This window comes from Delphinus delphis, chromosome 6 (assembly GCF_949987515.2).
Source record: "Delphinus delphis chromosome 6, mDelDel1.2, whole genome shotgun sequence".
In the NCBI taxonomy this organism is placed as follows: domain Eukaryota; kingdom Metazoa; phylum Chordata; class Mammalia; order Artiodactyla; family Delphinidae; genus Delphinus; species Delphinus delphis.
Genome location: NC_082688.1, coordinates 64848425 through 64869574, shown reverse-complemented (window position 1 = coordinate 64869574; position 21150 = coordinate 64848425). Strand labels below are relative to the sequence as shown.

The window sequence follows — 21150 nt, the reverse complement described above, 5'->3', positions numbered from 1 at the left end:
TTTCTTAATTGCAAAGAAAGAAAATCTGTGAAATCTGGATCTTACTAAAGCACAGGCTTTGTAAATTCAGACCGTAAGTGAAGCAAAGCACTTGCCACCACCCGGGGGCAGCATACCATCAACTGTTGGAAGCGACCAAAGGGCAAAGAGCCAACAAAAGACTTAACATGCAAACGACAAAGACCACACCCAAAACATGTCATAGAATAGGTTTCTAACAATATGCATTCCTAAATATATTCAGATATACATAATGTATAGCTTATATATTTACATAGACAATATAGAAGTAGAAATATATAATTATATATAAAATTATACTGTTATAAATTGTATTTTATATCTGTATAATACATATAATATATATATAATGAAATATATGACTATATTAGTATACATAATGTAATTTACACATACATGAAATATATGTAATTTATTTTTATAAAGTATATAATTGTATAGTATGTGTATATATATATATATAACTGAGTATATGTATATATACATGTATATATGCATGTATATAGGTATAATATATATGGATATTATGGAAAAGCCAATATGTTACTTTTTATCTACTAAAATGGGAATTTTGAAAATAAACTGTACAATTTCTTCTTGTAAAGCTCAAGAAAAAATTTTCTCTACCATGTAGCTTAATTCAGAATATTATTAAAAGGTTTGATAAGGTTAAATCAGATTCATCACTATTGAGTTTTCCTTAAGTGGGCAACATACGACAGGTGATAGGAATATGCATATTTTCAAGTGTAGAAGTAATAATATCTGTCCTAAAATTAACCTAAGAATGAATTTGTGAAAAGGCAAACACTTTTTTACTCTGTCATGGAAATATTCTTACAATACACAAAGAAAACATAGCACTTATCAACTTTCCCTTTAAATAGGTGTGAAGCATTTTATTTTTCTTAAATATATGAAAATTTCCTGCTGTGACAAATTAATATTACAATCTTTCAACAGCAACAGTCTTTAAACCTATTAAGGTCCCAAAGAGAAGCCTTTTAAGCAATATTAACAAATGTATTTTCCTTTACATAAAGCAACTTCATCATATATATTCCCAAGTCCTCTGCAGATATTTTTGTTTCTTCATATATAAAAATAAACAATAATACTTATTTCTAACATGTTATAACTGTTAAAATAATATGAAGTGCCTTACAATGTGTCTAACTGAAGTATATGCTCAGAAATGTTAGTTCTTCCTCTTTTCTAAAACTACACTACAAATAGCAAACTACCTTTACATAAAATTATGTGAATAAAAAACATCTGTGTGGGGGGAATTCGTTGTTCCTTTTTACGCTCGGTGCAAAATAAAACAGTATACCTTTCCTTATCTGCCAAACCGGCAAAGCTTCCTAGTTTTGATTTGTTGTTACTGGTGTTTTCTGGACAATACGTAATGATACCTAAAGCTGATGAGAATGGAGTCAAGCAGGTGTTCTTATACTCCCCCTGCACATGTATACACCTGAAGTAAACACAGGTTCTGAAAAAATATTCACAGCTTTAAAGACATACACACCTTCCCAGGAAGTCTGGGACTTCCCTGGTGGGCCAGTGGTAGAGTATGCCTTCCAATGCAGGGGACACATGCTCGATCCCTGGTCAGGGAATTAAGATCCCACATGCCGCTGCGCAACTAAACCCGCGTGTCACAACTACTGAGCTCATGCGCCTCAACTAGAGAGCCCACGTGCTGCAAACTACAGAGCCTACGCGCTCTGGAGCCCACACCACAAGTAGAAAAGGTCAAACCCACATGCCACAACTAGAGAGAAGCCCATGTGCTGCAACGAAGACCCAATGCAGCCAAATAAATAAATAAATAAATATTTTTAAAGACATACACACCACTTTAAAGTATCTATATCTTTTGACCCAATAAATCTACTTCTTGAGCTCTACCTTGAGAATATAATCAGCTCTATGATCAAACACTTAAGTGTAAGATGTTCATCTTAATTTTTAATAGTGAAAAACGGACACAATCTGAATATCCAACAACAGGAAAATAGTTAAATACATTTCAGCACATTCATGTGATGGAATATTATATGGCTCATTAAAACAATGTTTTAGGAAATTCCCTGGTGGTCCAGTGGTTAGGTCTCCGTGCTCCCACTGCAGGGGTTCGATCCCTAGTAGAGAACTAAGATCCCACATGCCGCATGGCACGGCCAAAAAAAAAAAAAAAGCCATTTTATTTTTAAATATAACATTTTAAAATCATCTTAAATGTCAATCCCATTCACCCAGTTGCTGAAGTTCGTCCTTGATTCACCTCTTTCATACTTCACATCTAAATCATTAGAAATTCTGTAAGTTTTATTTTCAAAATGCAAATAAATCCAGAATCTCACCACTCTTTACTCCTACCAACCCATTCTAAACCACCATCATCTCTGGTCTAGATTATACTGTTAGTCTCTAACTGGTCTCTCTGTTTCCACTTTTGCCTGACTACAATCTATATTCCAATACCTGCTTGTATGATGTAAGTGTAAACACTGTCACTCTGCCCCCAAAAACAAAATATAAAACTGTATGTACAGCACACTTCCAGTTTTATTTGCCAAAATATTCTTAATGGTTATATATGGTTGATGACGGGATTACATACAAATTATCTCTGTTTCTTCTGTGTTTTGAAAGTTTTTCTTTCTGAGAACATATTTAATCAGAAAAAGTAAACTAAGATAACGTTTATAAAAAAATTTTATACAAAGTTGAACTGCATGATTCAAAATATTTTAAGTAATATTTAAAATATAATCTAAGCAAAAGTTAGCACTCGATTAAGAAACATAACCCTAATCTCAAATTATAATTCATTGAGGACAAACTTAAACATGGAAAAAAGTACATTAAAATTACATATGAGTACTTGTACTTTGAAAAAAGGAAAATGTCATAATAAATTTAAAAGAGATGCATTTTTTACATATTTTTCTGTTGTGTTCAGTCTTACAAAAACGGAAAAACCTTTTTTTGTAAATCTTCTAGCTTCTAGCTTGAATCTTCTCTGTTAAATTATTATTTTTTAAAAAATTATCTGAGAGCTGTTGTTTTCTTAGTTCTTTTTTCTCTGACCTTGAAATATAATTGACTACCCTATAGGTCTCAATGATGTAAGTCATTAGGACGATAAAAAAAATATGGGATTAAAGTAAAAAATAAGACTTTTAAATTAAGTAATGATGTTAATAATCCTACTTTATGAAAATGGGTAATATGATAGATGTTAATTATTATTATAATCAGGATTCATCAACTAAATAATGTTTAAATTTTTAAAAGTAAATGAACTTGAGGGCTCTTTTGTTTAAAAGATTACTAGAGAAAATATGGTTATTTATTCAAAATATGACTTCATTGCAACATTCACATTCTATAACCTCAGAGTATGGCAAATAATGTTATTAATAATATAGGACCTCCCTGGTGGTGCAGTGGTTAAGAATTCTCCTGCCAATGCAGGGGACATGGGTTCGAGCCCTGGTCCAGGAAAATCCCACATGCCGCGGAGCAACTAAGCCCGCGAGCCACAACTACTGAGCCACACTCCTAGAGCCCGTGCTCCACAACAAGAGAGGCCACTGCAATGAGAAGCCTGCGCACTGCAATGAAGAGTAGCCACCACTCACCGCAACTAGAGAAAGCCCATGCGCAGCAACAAAGACCCAACGCAGCCAAAAATAAATAAATAAGTTAGTTAATTTTTTAAAAACTGCTGCACACTCATACCCCTGAAAAATTAAGGCTTCTCAATAAACTGGTTATACATGCATTAAAAATAAAAAAACAATAATAATACAAAGGTTAGGATACTCAAATAAAAAGAAGGTAAATATTCACAAAATGTGGACTTTGCCACAATTACTCCAACTCCAAAATATCTCTGCAAATTATTCCATGTGAAATCTGAAAAACATACCTTTTTTTCTTCTTTCTTATCCATAGTGTAAGCATAATTAAGTTTTGAGAATGGAAAATAATAAAGTACAGCGTTCATTTTCTATTAAAATAGAGACATGAGCAAGAAAAAGCCAAAGCAGCTGCAAGAAGGTGAGGGATGACAGGGAGCGAGGAAGAGGCACAAGCCCTAAGACCCTGTGAGGCGGATACAGCTCTGGGAGAGGAAAAACAGGATAGCAGAAGTTAGCAGAGGACAGAAAATGACAACCAACAAGAACTTATGATCAAGGACTTGGGTCAGAGTTAGACAAAGGAACTAGTATTTGGGAGACTTGCTGTGAATAAATCTTTATTTTTCTCCCGTAAGTCATTCTCTCTCAACCAATGTCTAGCATTTTGCATGGACAAAATTACAAGATTGTGACAGTTCCAGAGAGCTTAAGATTTTGTAAAAGAGTTTCAGAAGTTCTCATCCATTGTCATTTCAGTTCTATCACCAATCATTAGGATGTAGGAAATTTTTTTCAATTAAATTCAACATATTCTCCACAAAGCTAAGTATTGTGCTTTCCACAATAAAGGCTCAAATATATGTATCAATTAATTAGATTATCAGAACTTATTTTTTAAGAAATATAAATCAGGAGGTGATTTTTTAAATGCTACAGGAAGATTATTTGCTTTATTAAATAATCCTATAAATATAAAAATATGTTAAATTTTTCTATAAATAATAAACACATCTAGTGTGTTTCCAATGTAATTGAAAGTTATAAGAATTTAAGATAGCTAACTTTTCCCAAGAAAAATTAAGGAACAACAATAGCTATAGCTTTGTTCTAATCCTAAGTGAATCAGTCATTTTTTTAATTAATTAATTTATTTATTTTTAGCCGTGTTGGATCTTTGTTTCTGTGCGAGGGCTTTCTCTAGTTGCGGCGAGCGGGGGCCACTCTTCATCGCGGTGCGCGGGCCTCTCACTATCGTGGCCTCTCTTGTTGCGGAGCACAGGCTCCAGACGCGCAGGCTCAGTAGTTGTGGCTCACGGGCCCAGCTGCTCCGCGGCATGTGGGATCTTCCCAGACCAGGGCTCGAACCCGTATCCCCTGAATTGGCAGGCAGATTCTCAACCACTGCGCCACCAGGGAAGTCATTTTTAATGTCAAACTTACTAGAGAGAAAGCAAAATTTAAAAATCTCTTTTCATATAAGCAATGTTGTCTCAGAAAAGTAATTATGTCATTCTGTTTCTGTATCCTTCCCCTTGCTTGCTATCAGTTCATAAATTACTATCATTTCCTAAATTTTTATTTATAGGAGTCTAATTACCCCATCAGCATATTATCTATGAGCCTATGGTCTATTTTGCTTTTAACATATTATGCAAACATCAACTATACACTCAGTCAAAGAAATACATCATCAAATTACAATTTGTAGGCCAACTAGGAGAAACCAATTCACTATGGGGCCATGGAATGGATTTTCAGAAGATGAGTCTAGTCCCAGGTTGGTACCAGCTACATGTATCAAAATTATTTGGGGAGGGGTTTCCCTGGTGGCGCAGTGGTTGAGAGTCCGCCTGTTGATGCAGGGGACACAGGTTTGTGTCCCAGTCCGGGAAGATCCCACATGCTGCGGAGCTGCTGTGCCCATGAGCCATGGCCGCTGAGCCTGCGCGTCCGGAGCCTGTGCTCCGCAACGGGAGAGGCCACAACAGTGAGAGGCTCATGTACCACAAAAAAAAAAAAAAAATTATTTGGGGAGATAAATGGGCTATTTCAGATGTCTTGTTTTTCAATATTTCTCTGTTACTAATAGAACTGGTTAACACTAGGAAAATTATCCCTTTCCTAAGGAATACCTCAAGTGCCAAAAGGAATACCACAAATGTCAATACCATGGCATTCCCAAGGCCTTCCATTCATTGAAACTGCAAATTACATGTCCCTCCTCTAAAATTTAATTATCCTGACCAATTATTCCACTGTATACGCAAGTGCAAACAGTAACTCTATTGTTTGACTAAATTCAATAAAAAGTTATTGAGTTTCGGGTATGCACCAGAACTAGATCTACCTTGGCCCTGTCAGGAATTCAGTCTCCTTACTCAAACCTATAATACCTTAAAAAATGACACAAATCTAATGCCCATCAGTAGACAAATAACTAAATAAATGATGAATTATTTACAGTATGGAATTCTGAGCATCAATTAAAATGATAAATGAACAGACCGTTTAAGGCTTACTGTTTAAGACTTAAACAGTATAAGGTTATTTTAGTCCAGATTTGTGATTTCTTGGCAACACAAAAGTTGGTAGGCTTTTAATTTGTTTGATTCCAGTCAGTGCCATGTGCCAATAAATACAAGATTCTTTCTTGGAGATTATCCTCACTACTGGTTTTCCTGTTTCCACATAGCCATTTGTGCACACAGGTATAGTGTGTATACTTGAACTTAATGGTTGTTATCTTGAGGCCATCTAAGATAGCAGGTTAGAATAAGAAAGCCATACCCCTAATTTGTTCTTTGCCATGGGACTTAGTCATAATCAGCTCCTTCTAGGCCCCAGATTTCTAGACTCACTCTCTCTTCCCTTTTATTTATGCTCATAAGACAACTAATTCTTTCCTGAGTTCCTTTCTTTCTTGTAATAGCTTGTTCAGAGCAGAATGTCAAAGCCAACACATACCATTAATTCTTTTGAACCACTTCCCCTACAACTATAGGGGAAGTTTTCTTCCTAAATTATCACAAGTACAGTTTTATCAAATGTTGCCACAGCTTAATATGAATTTCTACCTTTACACCTCTGATATCAATTTCCTCACCACAAACCACCTCATCTCTATGCCAGTGCCTCATACTTTTAGGTATTGTCACAGCAGCAACCCATTTTAAGGTACACATTTCTGTATTAGCTCCTGCAAGTATTTTATCCACAGGTTCACTCTCTCATTAAAGTAACACTTTATTTCAGTTTTTCACCTACTCCATTAATATAGAGTGTCTACCATTAAATAGAAGCTGAGTTCTATTAAACATAAAAATATGAAAGGCAGGATCCCAGATAAAATGCTTAGTTTAAGTAGTTACTAAATTTAAACACAAACTTACTTTAGGTCAAGAAAAAAAATACATTAGATGCATAGCTTTTGTTGTTTTACAAACTACCCATATTAAATAAAGAAATGTTGCCTAACAAAACTGCCTCAGAAGTATAGTAGCACTAAAGGTACTATCGACCAGGTCAACAATATAAAATATCTCAGAAACAGATTAGGGGAATGGGGAAAAAATAAAAATAAACAAATCTTTAACTTGTTCTACTTTTTTCCATACGACGTTTCCATATTCATTTGTCTATAGTCCCAACAATAGAGAGATGTGCTATATCTAACTAATTATAGTTCCTGCCTTCAAAGTACGTCCCCTTCACTGAGTTAAGAGTTCTTAGAGAACTTTATAACTATTAAACTAGTTCTATTCATTCAAGATCAGCAATAGGAAGAGCTTGTCTCTCCTAAGCCCTTTGGCTCTAAAAGGTTTCTGCCTAATGGAAAGAATATTACAGTTAAGTTTCGATTTCCATGCCTAAAGGGTCTGCTAAAGGCTTAGATGCACCTGTCCTCTACACCAGCTCTGTCCAATAGAACTTTCTGTGATGACAGGTATTTTCTATATCTGTGCTGCGAATACGGCAGTCACTAGCCACATGGGGCTACTGCACACTTGAAATATAGATAGTGTGACTGAGGAACTGAATTTTTAATTTTAATTAATTTAATTAGCCACATGTGGCTAGTGGCTACCATGTTAGTGTAGCTCCAGACACTAGACTCAGTTACATCTATTGGAAATACTGCTCACTAAAAATACGCTTATGCTGATTCTCAGCTACATGTAACAGGTTCATAGCTTTTGTCTCACTTCAATACCTACTCCATCAATCTGGGTAACCTGAAAGATAATATGGGCAACACATCTAAAAATATGACCTCTCCATTTCCTTGGCCTCTTCATGGCCTCTACTTAACCCCATTCCATACTCAAACTCTGAACCTTATTATCCCATAACTTGTTCTGCCTCCAAAAGCACTGATTCAGGTAGCCTGCTCTCTGGTATCAAACAAATACCCTTTCATATTTACTGTTTAACCATAATGATCAGTCTCAAAGGGGCCCTCCAATTATATTTCTACTGGCACATTGGTCATATTTCTATGGTTGACTTGGTCTCCCTACCCTCTACAATGACTATTTCAAATCTACTCTACTCTCCAACTGCCTTCCTCCTCCAAATTCCCTCCATATTCAAAGCGTATGAGTTTGCCTCCTTCACAAAGAAAGACGCATCAGTGAGAAAGTTTACTAATAACTGCCCTCATCTAACCATCCCTTTTTCTACATATATAATAAGGAGGTGTCCCTTCTATCTAAAGCCAGCCCTCCACTTGTACTCTGGCTCTTATCTTTCCCAGGTCTTCTCAAGAACTTTACACCAGTGGTTCTCAGAGCGTGATAACCCATAAGGTAAAGTACTGAATACTTCCCAGAAATAAAGACATGTACTACACAAAATGTTAAAGGAAGTTCTTGAAGCAGAAGGAAAATGATACTAGATGAAAATATAAGTCATAAAAAGTAAATATGGTTCAAATATGGTAAATATGTGGGCATTGATGAAAGACAATTGTTTGCTTATTTTAATTTCTTTAAAAATCTACTATTTAGGGACTTCCCTGGTGGCGCAGCGGTTAAGAATCCACCTGCTGATGCAGTGGACACGGAGTTGAGCCCTGGTCCAGGAAGATCTCACATGCCGCATAGCAACTAAGCCCGTGCGCCACAACTTCTGAACCCGTTCTCTAGAGCCCGCGAGCCACAACTACTGAGCCTGTGAGCCACAACTACTGAGCCCGTGTGCCACAACTACTGAAGCTCACATGCCTAGAGCCTGTGCTCCACAACAAGGGAAGCCACCACAATGAGAAGCCCACACACCGCAACGAAGAGTAGCCCCCGCTCGCCACAACTAGAGAAAGCCTGTGTGCAGCAACAAAGACCCAAAGCAGCCAAAAATAAATAAATAAATAAATTTATTTTAATCTATTTAAAGCAAAAATAATAACATGAATTGAGAGATTTATAACATATGTAAAAGTAAAATCTATGACAACAACAATGAAGAGAAAAGGAGAGGAGAAATAAAAGTATAATGCTATAAGATTCTTAGGTCATACATAAAGTGGTATAATATCATTTGAAGACAGATTGTGCTAGGTGAAGGAAGCATATTATAAACACTAGAGCAACACCTAAAAAATAAAACGAAGAGGAATACCTCATTAGCCAATAGCAGAGGTTTTTTTTTTTAAGTTCTGAAAAATACTCAATACCTCTAAAGGGCTAGGTAGTAAATATTTTAGGCACTGCAGGCCATATGGTCTCTGTTTCAACTCAAAGACTGTAAGACAAAAGCAGCTATAGACAATATGTAAATAAATGGCCATGGCAGCATTCCAATAAAACTTTATATACAGATGGTGGGCTAGATTTGACCTTGGGTGATACTTTGCTGATCTCTGACCTAATAAATTTACCCCTTAATAGCTAGAAAAAGAAGAGATAACCTAACCCAAAGTATACATAAGAATGGAAATAATAAAAATAAGAACAGAAACAAGTATCATAGAAAACAAACAATAGTGTAAGTTAACAAAGCCAAAATGTGTTCTTTGAAATGAACAACAAAACTGATAAACCTCTAACAAGAGGAAAAAAAGAGAGAAAGAAAGATCACAAATTACCGGTTTAGAAATAAATGAGAGATTAACACAACAGATCCTACAAACATTAAAAGGATAATAATGAGGGAATTCACTGGCGGTCCAGTGGTTAGGACTGTGTGCTTTCACTGCTGAGGGTGCAGGTTCAATCCCTGGTTGGGGAATTAAGATCCCACAAGCCGTGCAGCATGGCCAAAAAGAAAAAAAAAAGGAAAAAAAGGGTAAGAATGAAGTATTATAAGCAACTTTATACCAATAAATTTGATGTTTTACACAAAACTGACAAGCTTCTTCTAAAATTTGTATGGAAATTCAATGGACTTAAACTGCCAAAACAATTTTTGGAAAAAAAAAAGTGCAAAACTTACAGCACCTCAACGATATGAACTATAAGACTTCCTATGAAGGCACAGTAAATTAAACAATATAGAATTTGCATAAAGACAGACATACAGATGCCTGAAACAGAAATAAAGTCCAAAAGTAAATAAGTAAACACACACAGTGATTTTCAATATAGGGGCCAAGGTAACTGTAGAGAGAAAGGATCATCTTTTCAACAAGTAGCACTGGAACAACTCAACATCTATTCAACCCTTACATCAAACCATATATAAAAATTAACTCAAAATGAATCACAGACCTTAAAAAATAAATCTGCTAAAGGAAAACACAGGCAAAAATCTTTCTGCATCAGAGTAGGCAAACATTTCTTATGTAAAAGATAAAAATGAACCGTAACATTTAAAACTCTTCAAAATTTAAAACTTCTACTTGAAAGATACTGTTAAGAAAATGAAAAGGCAAATCATAGAATGGAAGATAATATTCTCAATACACACCTGACAGAAGACTTGTACACAGAAAATAGAAAGAATTCTTGCAACGGAATAAGAAAACAAACAACCCAAAGTTTAAAATATCAAATGACTGGAACATATATTTCACAAGGAAGACATATGAATGACTAATAAGTATACTAAAAGATGCTTAACATCATTAGTCATCAGTGAAATGCAAAATAAAACCAAAAAAGATACCACTACTCACCCACTAGAACAAATAAACTTAAAAAGACTGACAGTGCCAAGTACTCGCCAGGATACGAAGCCGATGGAACTCATATTCCACTGCTATTGGAAATGCAAAATCGTGCAGCCCTTTTGGAAAAAGACTTTGGCAATTTCTTAAAATTTTAAACGTACTCTTACCATACAACCCAGAACTTCCACTCCTAGGTATTACCCAAGAGTAGTCAAAACGTGTCCACATAGGGATTTGTACAAGAATGTTCTTAGCAGCTTTGTTCATAATAGCCCTAAATGAAAACAATCTAAATGTCTATCAACAGGTGAATGGATAAACAAATTGGTGTATATCCACGTAATGGAATACTATTCAACGATATAAAGAAACAACATAGATGAATCTCAAAAATGCTACCCCAAATGAAAGAAGTCAGATACCAATAGTACATATTGTCTGATTCCATTTATATGAAACCCTAGTAAAAGCACATCTAATCTAAAGTGATACTGGATAAGTGGCTGCCAGGATAGAGCAGGGAGAGTGTAAAAAAAAAAAAAAGGGAATTGAGTGGAAAGGAGTACAAGGAAAATTTGGAGGATAAAAAAAAATGTCCTATATCTTGACTCTGGTGGTACTTAGACATATGTATACCTTTGTCAAAATGCACTGAGCCATGTATTAATATATTTTTTCCTCAGCTAACTTTCAATTCGCTAGTATTTTTTCACTAATGTCTACCCAACGTTCAAATTGTTCACTGAGTTTTTAATTTCAATGATTATATTTTCACTTCTTGTCTTATATCTACCCATACCTTATTAGAACATTTAAAAAACACTTCAAGTATCTTTTAAAGCACCTGCCAGTACTTTAAGTATTCCTACCATCTCAGATGTAAATGTTCTCAATTGATGTGCAACTCATTTCTTTACATGTTTTGTAATATTGAATTTTGCATAAAAGTCTTTTGTGTGTTCTGTGAGCTACAGAAGCATTCCTCACTGAATATTTTCAAGTTTACCTCTAAAAGGTCACGCTGGTTCTACAAGGATTGGACCATTTTGAAGATAATTTCTCAGCTAAATCCTTGGACATAAGAGTAGCATAAACTAAGAACCTACATCCACGTGTAGCACAGCCTGGGGTTCCAATTTCTTTGTCACTTTTTCCTACTCCGTATCCAGAGTAAATATCAAATCCCCTGTAGCTGGTAGGTAGGGGCTTTCTAGGCCACATTTTCATAGTACGGCAGCCCTTCCAGGCCCTAAGGTTCACACAGGCAGCTCTTTTCTAGTCCATAGGGCTTGAAGCCTAGATTTCCCTAATGTTATGATTATCAACTTCAGCCTCCAAATAGATTTGCACAGCCCAATGAGCCATTTAGACTTTACCACCTCTCACCATTTGCTTTTAGATATCCTTTTTATTTCTAGTACATGAGCATTTTTCTCACTTTGTTTTAAGCTTGGCTACATACCCCACAATTCATTTGTTATATTTTATTCAGTTTCTACTCCACATGTTTGGAGTGAGAAGTCCTTTCATGATAGCAAAACCTTGATACCAAAAAGTGACAAGGACAGTATGAGAGAGATAAATTACAAGATGATTACGATTAGGAACACAGATTTAAAAGCCATAGGTGAAAAATTTAAAAACTGAGCACAGCAAAGTATTAAAAAAATGTCACCACAACCAAGTTGGGTTTATTTCAGGAATGCAACGCTGGCTTAACATTAGAATACTTAATAATGTAATAATTCAAGGGTCAGCAAACTTTAGAGAGGAAATATTTTAGCCTTTGTATGTCACATGCAGTCTGTCGCTTATTCTTCTTTGGTTTTGTTTGATTTTTCATTGTTTATGATCCTTTAAACACGTAAAAACAATTATCAGCTCACAAGCCATATAAACACAGGCTATGGGCCATAGTTTGCCAATTCCTGATATATTTCAACTTGCTAACAGAATAAGAGAGAAAAATCATATGATTATCTCAGTAGATGCATAAAAATGTATTGATAATATCCAACATCCATTTATGATTTTTTTAAATTGTGCATAATCTAGGAAGATAACTCCCTTAACCCGATAAGGATTATCAACTTATAGCAATTTATAGCAACCTATACCAAACTTCCTTCTTAATGGAGAAATGTTAGAAAAATTCTTGTTAAGATTGAGAACAAGATAAGGATGGCTGTTGTCTCTACTTCTCTTCAGCATTGTATCCTAGCCATTACAATAAGGAAGGGAAAGTAAATTAAAGGATTAAGATTTGGAAAGGAGAAACAAAACTAGTACTACAGAAGAAATAATATGATGGTCTACATAGAAAACCCTAGAAAGTACAGATAAAGTATTATTAGAATTTACAAAGAAGTTTAGCAATGTGGCTAAGTATAAGATTAATGTATCTCTTTATTCACAGGCCGGTTACTTGGTTCAGTTTAGCTTGCAGAAGCTCTTGAAGAAACGTAATTAGGCAAGCTTCCTTCCAGAGAAAATTTCATCTTAGTTTCTACTTAGACACTACTGAACTGAGACCAAAACCCCAAAATGTAAACAGTGGTGTTGTTAGATAAGTTATGAATAACTTGTTTTCTCTTTTGTATTTTCCATATATTCTATTCCTGATCTTATTTTATTTTTATACAGAAGCAGCAGCAATACAGTTTATTTTTAAAAGAAGTTATACACAGGACACACAAAAAAACTATTTGTTTAAGTATTATTGAAAAGCACAAAAGAATATTCATCAAGCATATACTTACTTTTCAAACAGTATCTTAATTAATTCTCATAAAAATTCTGTAGCTTTAAGTATTATGATGCCTAATTTTGCAGAAGAGGAAACTGAGGCTCAGAAAGGTTATTTGCCCAAGTGACAGTACTGGGATTTGAATTTGAAAATACTTGTTCCAAGGCCAGTGCTTTTTCCACTGAACCACGCTGCCGCCCACAAGAGAGCGTTTTCACATTACCAGCTAGTTCTAACTAAGAGATAGTAATTAAACAATTACCTGCTAGTTCTAACTAAGAGATAGTAATTAAACAATTCTCCACTCCCGACAACAATATTTAAGCTACTGACATTTTAAAGAAATTAATATGAACAGCTTTTTTATCTGCTGATAGATACTATACCTAAACTCAACTACAAGCTATTTCAAAAAGAAAAGACTCTAATATGAGTTAAATGCTTTTTCAAAGTATGGCTAATTACTTTACCTATTAATGGGACATGAAGCATAAAAATGTTGTCTAGTGACCAATATAATTATAAAAATGATCAACCTGACTAGCAATCAAAGAAATAAAATTCAAGTAACAATGATATATTGATCAAATTGGCCAAAAAAATTTTTAATAGTAATAGCCAGCTTGGGTAAAAAGTGAAATTCTCATGCATTTTAGGAGAGAATGTAAAAATCTGCTGTAGGCCAGTTGATAATATTTACACTTTAAAACATATGTGGCTATAGACCTAGTAATTCTTTACCTAGGAATTAATCCTGAGGAACTAATTGCAATATGTGTATAAAGATTTAGCTACAGGGCTGATTATCTTAGAATTACTTATAAGGGCAAAAAAGAAAAAAATAATAAAGAAAAGGAAACTGAAATAAATCTAAATCTACCTAATTAACCTAAGAACTTCGGTTAATGATTTTTAATATATTTTTTAAAAAACTAAATCCCGGTTTCAACATTTACAGGCGAGGAGACCCTGAGCAAGTCCACTGAACTCTCTCAATTTCATCGAAAGGAGTGAGAACAATAATAGTACCAATTTCATAGTGGTAGTTTAAGAATGAAACAAAACAATTCACGTAGAGACCGCAGCACAGAGCTTGGCCTATGTGTGCTGTCCATCAGCAATATAGTTAATGTCGTGATTAGGAAGGCAGATATAAAATCTGATTCCCTAGAATTGTAACTTACTAATGGTTGTGCAAGTTATGTGCCTCTCTGTATCTCAGTTTTCTCTTCTATGAAATGAGAATAATCCCATAGAGTTTGTGTGAGGATTATATAAGTATTTAGAAAGTATTTAGCACAGTGCTTGGCAAACAGTAAGCTGTCGACAAATTTTGACTTTTATTTTAAGCATTTGTATTAGTATTGAATAAATATATATTATTTTTATAATAAATTATATACCAACTCGGAGTTGTTTACTGTATTAGGTATGTCCCCTGCATTGGCAGGTTGATTCTTAACCACTGCGCCACCAGGGAAGTCCCATCCTTATAAGTTCTTACAGAATAAAATTTCATATCTTGGGATTTCTTCCCTGTTCAAGAGATGTACATGATTCCCTCAAAGACCCAAACCTGGAAGAAATAAACCCTTATGCAAGGGATGTTTTCCTACCTTAACAGCTTCTCCAAGAGTTTGGTTTTTGTCAGCTTCCTCACTGGAATGTAATTCAAGCCTATAATTCAACTCCTGTAGTTGCTGTGCCTGCTCATTCAATAGCATTTGAGCCTGCTGTTCCCGTAGTAATGCATTATTCAATTCTTCACATGCACTTGCAAACTTCTCATGGGTGATCAATTTCTGAACAAAGAAAAAATTTCAATTATAAGCTAACTGTATTGTTGTATCATTTAATCTTCAGAATTCTATTTGCTAACATAAAGAGAATACAAGCATTTCTAAATATCTGATAGATGACAAAAGTACAATTCATTTTTCTTAATTTCCTAAGTCAAGATAAAAAACATCACTGATTTTTTTTTTTTTTTTTTGGCCGTGCCATGCAGTTCCCCAACCAAGGATCGAACCCATGCCCCCTGTAGTAGAAGCGTGGAGGCTTAACCACTGGACCACCAGGGAAGTCCCACATCACTCTGATTTTTAAAGCACAACAGCTATACTCCCAAAGTTATAATTTTTAGTCAAATAAAATCTCAGGAAATATTCATATTCTAAGTAAATCCATAACGCTCGGTTTAAATATTGATACATGAACACTTTTTATAAAGATAACGATGTGGGAATTAAAGCTTTTAACAAGTTCAAATGCTTTTAAAGGATTACCTGAAAGTCTGTGTTCAGTGTATGTTACCATTCAGGTTTCCCTGGTCAAACTACCCTCTCCTTGGAGAGTCCTTACCACACCATACCTCTCTCACTCCCACCACCACTCACGCTATTGCCATCTTCTTGTATTTTCTTCACAGCCATTATCATTATCTAAATTCACCTTAGATAGTTGTTCACTTTTTTACTGCCTGTCCGCACCCTTCCACCAACCACACATTTAAGGATGTGAGCTCCACAGGGCAGAGACCTCCTTCAGCTTGCTCACCCATCACACAGAGGAGTGCCTGGCATTCAGAAGCTTCTCAGTAGGTATTTGCTGAATAAAAGAATATCTATTCATATATAAATACCTGCCAATAAAACTCTGCACAACTTTTACAATATCATGACTGCATCTGCTCTGGAATAACTGACAGTTCTAGAGTGGGGCCATCTCTTAAGGGGTATGGAATCCAGTACAGGACATACTTGTATTATCTCCTGTGCAAAACTCTTAAACAAACAAAAATTAGTTACAACGAATGGCAAGAGACACCTTGATCTTGAGGTACAAAGAACAGAAATGTTTCACAAATGGTAGGTAACCTGAGAAATATATGTGGAAAACTAAAGGAAACCATGCAGGTCTCTTAATCACACTAAGTGTATATAAATCTATTTAAGACTGATAACTTTCCCATTGTTGAAAAGAATTTGAGGTGTCAACTTTTTAACATCCCTCTATTCGCTAATGGCACAGCACTTCTCTGGGTCTTGTGAACAAGTATTTTTGTACTTCTTCTACCTTTTACTTGTTATTCTGTTTTAAATTACCACTCCTTGCCATCAGAACATTCTGTTCTTTGCAATCTACTTGGCCTCCATAAATGAAGATCCCCATCATTTTGCAGGACTTCTTCCCACTCTTCCAAAATTTCTCCTTTACCTAAAAACTTAGCTAATGTTAGCCTTTCTCTTGTGCCCAGAGACTGGCACAATTCTGTTCACTCTTCTGTGACTAAATAGGGTCAAACAAGTACAGCAATGCAGAACAAGAAACAGATAGTGTGTGAAAGCAGTTGTAGGGAGCTAATAAACCAAAAACAATAAAAAGATCATGGGAGTTAGCTATTAAAGTACAACTGTCAGTAGATGATCATGGGAGTTAGCTATGAAAGAACACCTGTCAGTAGATGAACATGATATTCCAAAACAGTGCAGGTACTAAATCACTTTTGGTGGGCACGATGTGTCCCTTTATGTTACAATTTTAGATGAACTATAAGAAGCTATTTTGTTTGCCTCCTGTATACTTTGCCTGAAATAAATGAAAGATGATGGTTGCAGGCACACTCCCTGATTTTTAAAGAGGAAAACAGCATCATTTTCCCATCTATTCTGTTTTTAGTAAAATGATCCTTTATTAACATAGCTGGATATGAACATTAACCACTTTAGTGAAGTGGTTAAAAGTTTGCGTTTTGGAGTCAGAATACCGAGGTTCAAATCCTGTCATTTCCACATACTAACTGTGTGACTTTCAGCAAGTTACTTAGCTGTTCTGTGCCCTACATTTCCTCATCTGTTAAAAAAAAAACAAACAATGGATAATAATATTATTGAATTATTATTGATATGAGAGGACTAAATGAATCAACACCTTAAAGTGCTTAGGGGCAGTGCCTGATACATGTTCAATATGATCATTAAATGTTAGAAATCATCACTTTATAACTTTATACTACATAATTGGATGTCAAATATAAAAATTACATACATCATTCCTTCAATTATTATTTCAATTAATCCTATTTTTATTTCTACACTTCAGTGGAAGAAATTCACACTAAACATTTCTTGGAACACGTTCTTTGCTCTTGCTGCGAGCCAGTTACTCAACCAAAGTTTATTTGCCATAGCAGTTAACCATCCTAACTACAGCTTAATCATTTTCTATACTTTCAGTCACAGTATACATTTTAACAGGGCTATAAGCTCTGCTGACACAATCAGTACTCCTTTAAGCATCTGGAATAAATCTTGTTTTTCAATGTTTTTTGAGATGATTTTAATGATGCTGTGCTTTTTATTTAATTGACACACAACACTGCTTAAGTTTAAGATGTACAATGTATTCATTTGATACACTTCTAACTTGCAAAACAGTTACCACTGCAGCCCTAGCTAGCTCTATTAAGTCACATAATTATTACTTCTTTTTTGTGGTGAGAACATTTAAGTTCTAGTCTCTTAGCAAATTTGAAATGTATAATACATTACTGTTGGGGAATTTTAGAAGGGAATTTTTCTAAAGAAAAAGAAATTCTATTAATGGGATTTGATTATTTGAAAAAGGAAACATAATAAAAAGTTAAGGAAAACAAACATATATATTTGCCCTGTGATATTTTATATACATATGTATATCATACATATTTTATATCAGAGGAGAGCTCACCAAAGCCATAGTTTTTAAATCACATATACTTACTGACTGCTTAACTTCATTTAACTGCATCTGAAGACCCTGGGTTTTGTCAAGCTCCTTCTTCAGTTCATTCACATTTCGTTTCAGTTCTGTGACCTCTAAGCGTAGTGAGCGGCGCTCCACTTCTGCTGTGTGCAGTCTTTGTGTAAATCCAAATATTTGCTTCTGTAATGATGCTGTGCTTTTCTATTGTCAAATAAGAGCAATTTTACAAAAAGTCACTTCAGATTTACTAGTAAGTCCATAGCAATGGTCATTTTACCAAATTAAATGTAACTTAGGTTATACAGAAAACAATACCAGCTCTTACTAAAACTTAAAGTGAAGGCTTTATTTTTTTATGTGACCAATAATTTGCCTTATATGAAATGAAAAATGAAGAAAAGAAATAATCTAGATGGCTACAAAACAGAAAAGATAATTGTTTATGTCTCACACAATTCTGTTGCAGTATACTTGTACAGAACAGTTAATTCAGAACTCGTGCCAGAACTTTTGTATTTTCATATTACGGACACTTATTTGGAAGTTCTTTTATTTATCATATTAAACTATTACATGAAATCTAAAAGAAATCTACATACACTCGTGTACAACTAATATAAACTACAAATAAATGTGATTCGGAATTAAATTTACAAGTCCTAAAATCCCTATGAAATTGCATACATACCAAAATGGGCATGTGGCCACATAGACCGTATTTCAGGGCCAGCGTGTTTACTTTATGAAGTCCACGGGCCAGCCTCTGAACCAGGGAATCTTTTTCCACATATCTAATACTCCTGCTCCTGTGCAAAGGTATACTGTCCATTGCCAGATTAATTTTATCCATGAGTTTTGCAAAAGAACTCTTGGCTGCTCCTATAAGCAAATGTCCACAAATTCTGGAATTTGGATCTTCAAAGAAAAAGAAAAAAAGCACAGAAAAATAAGAATTGTCTCTTGTTCATTTCACAACACTGCCAGTCACAACACAATGAAAATATTTTCTCAGTTATATCATTCCCATCCACCTGTAGTAAACCATTCAAGAAGTCCCCGCCTATATCAACTTTCACTATGTAAGAAATAGCCCACCTACTAAATAATGTATCTAAAGAAAATCTGCATGTATTTACAGTATGTCATTCATACTGAACACTATGACACTAAAAAATCATCATCACTCCTTTCTTTGTTTTAAAACCTAACAAATTCATTTTCTATTTACAACTACTGAAGCTTATTACTTTAATGTCACACTATTTATATTCTCAGACAAGAAAATATAACTTGCCTTATTCCAAGGCAATTAACATTTTACAACTACAATTACTCATTTCCCCGTAGGATTTTGGTAATCATTCCTCTCATATAATGGACTTAAGGTCCCAGCATATCCAACATGGCCTGCTTACTGCTAGATTCATCAGGTCTGTAATTAATAACTGTATTTAATGTTGATAAATAAAATTGTCAGTGTTCTTTCTACTAATTGGTATTCCAAATAATGGTTAATAGGTTTATTTATGCCTTAATAAAAGTCATGTAATTTAGTTTTTCCTCTGCTAGGCATGTCTTAATCTGTCATTACTTGTGTTACGATACTATCCACGTAAAATGATGAACACGGAGAGACTCTTTAAATTCTGTAGTATACCATTCTACATTTCAAGAACCTCTGCTGTTGGGAGTTAGCTTAAATCTTGTCTTTATATCATAAGCACAAAAAGCATATTTGGCCAGTTTTATGCAAGAGAAAAATGTTCCACAATTCTAAGAACACATGGTTCGACACTGAAGAGCAGCACTGACTGAGAAGGTCAACGCCAATAAACCATCAGTGGTTTTCTATGTCAGAAAAAACCATCTCACGTAAGCTAGATAAAAGCTCATTGTTCTAGAAAATTTTCAGGAATACAAAAATAATGAAGTTTTCACAGATAAAGAGCCTTTAGAAGCAAAAGTCAACTATAATCAAATTTTAATGAATAGTGGTTTTTTACTATATCACAGCAATATCTTTGTAGACACTAACCACTCTGAGAGGTGAAATTAAGTGGCAGTATAATTCCATGAGGCATTCCTTTGAATTTTTAACAAGTGGGAAAGAGGCATACACTCTAAGTTACTGACTGCTACTCTCAATGAATTACAGAAAGAGCACAAAGCATAATTTTATGCTTTGATGAATAAGAAGTATTTTTACGATATACTTCACATTATACAGTATAGAGTACAATTAATTCAATATTAAATAAATGAATAAAAAAATCCTCTAGTGACATAGTTGTAGAATTATTTGTATAATGATACAGAAGAGAAAAAATGTCACTAAAATTCCTCATGTCTAAACTTGTCTAGACTAGTTAAAATGTTTGACTTGTTACATTTAACAAATTCTTGTTTATGCTAAATACATTTGTTAATCACTTTTCCCCTATCTAATAGCATATCTTTCAAGAAAGAAGAGGACTCTATGGTCTGCAACTACCTTTTCCAATAGAAGGGGCAATAGTGCACATCTAAGGTTAAAATCTTCAAAACAAATTCACAGAGAATTGTTTCGACCAGTAGTTCTAAACCTGTGAATTACAGATCTTGAGGCAGGGGGGAGGGGAGGTTGAAAAGTTATTATAAGAGTTCCACCACTTTCAACTGCAGTATTGCCATTTGACCTTTACTTAGCCCTAAAAAAATGTGTAGCATGAATAATATATGCTTATGATGTTGTTAGTAATAAAATTAAAAGTCCTTCGAAACATTGCAGAAGTCAACTGCTGCTAAAAATACAACTATCGTGTGGGATGAGCAGTCTACAATGTGATTTCTTATTAAAATGGAATCCTCACACTCAGATTGAGAAACATGCCTTTAATGAA

At 34.6% G+C, this 21150-nt stretch overlaps 1 protein-coding gene across 1 annotated transcript in view; it reads right to left on the bottom strand.

Annotated features, from left to right (window-relative positions):
- Positions 1 to 21150, bottom strand: part of CCDC171 (coiled-coil domain containing 171) — a 357858-nt gene that overhangs the window by 137069 nt on the left and 199639 nt on the right. Inside the window, exons 20-22 of the mRNA XM_060013466.1 lie at positions 18960 to 19186; positions 18290 to 18472; positions 15145 to 15330 (exon numbers count right to left, since the gene is read on the bottom strand). Of these exons, the coding sequence (XP_059869449.1) occupies positions 15145 to 15330; positions 18290 to 18472; positions 18960 to 19186 (596 nt within the window). The remainder of the gene's footprint in view (positions 1 to 15144; positions 15331 to 18289; positions 18473 to 18959; positions 19187 to 21150) is intronic.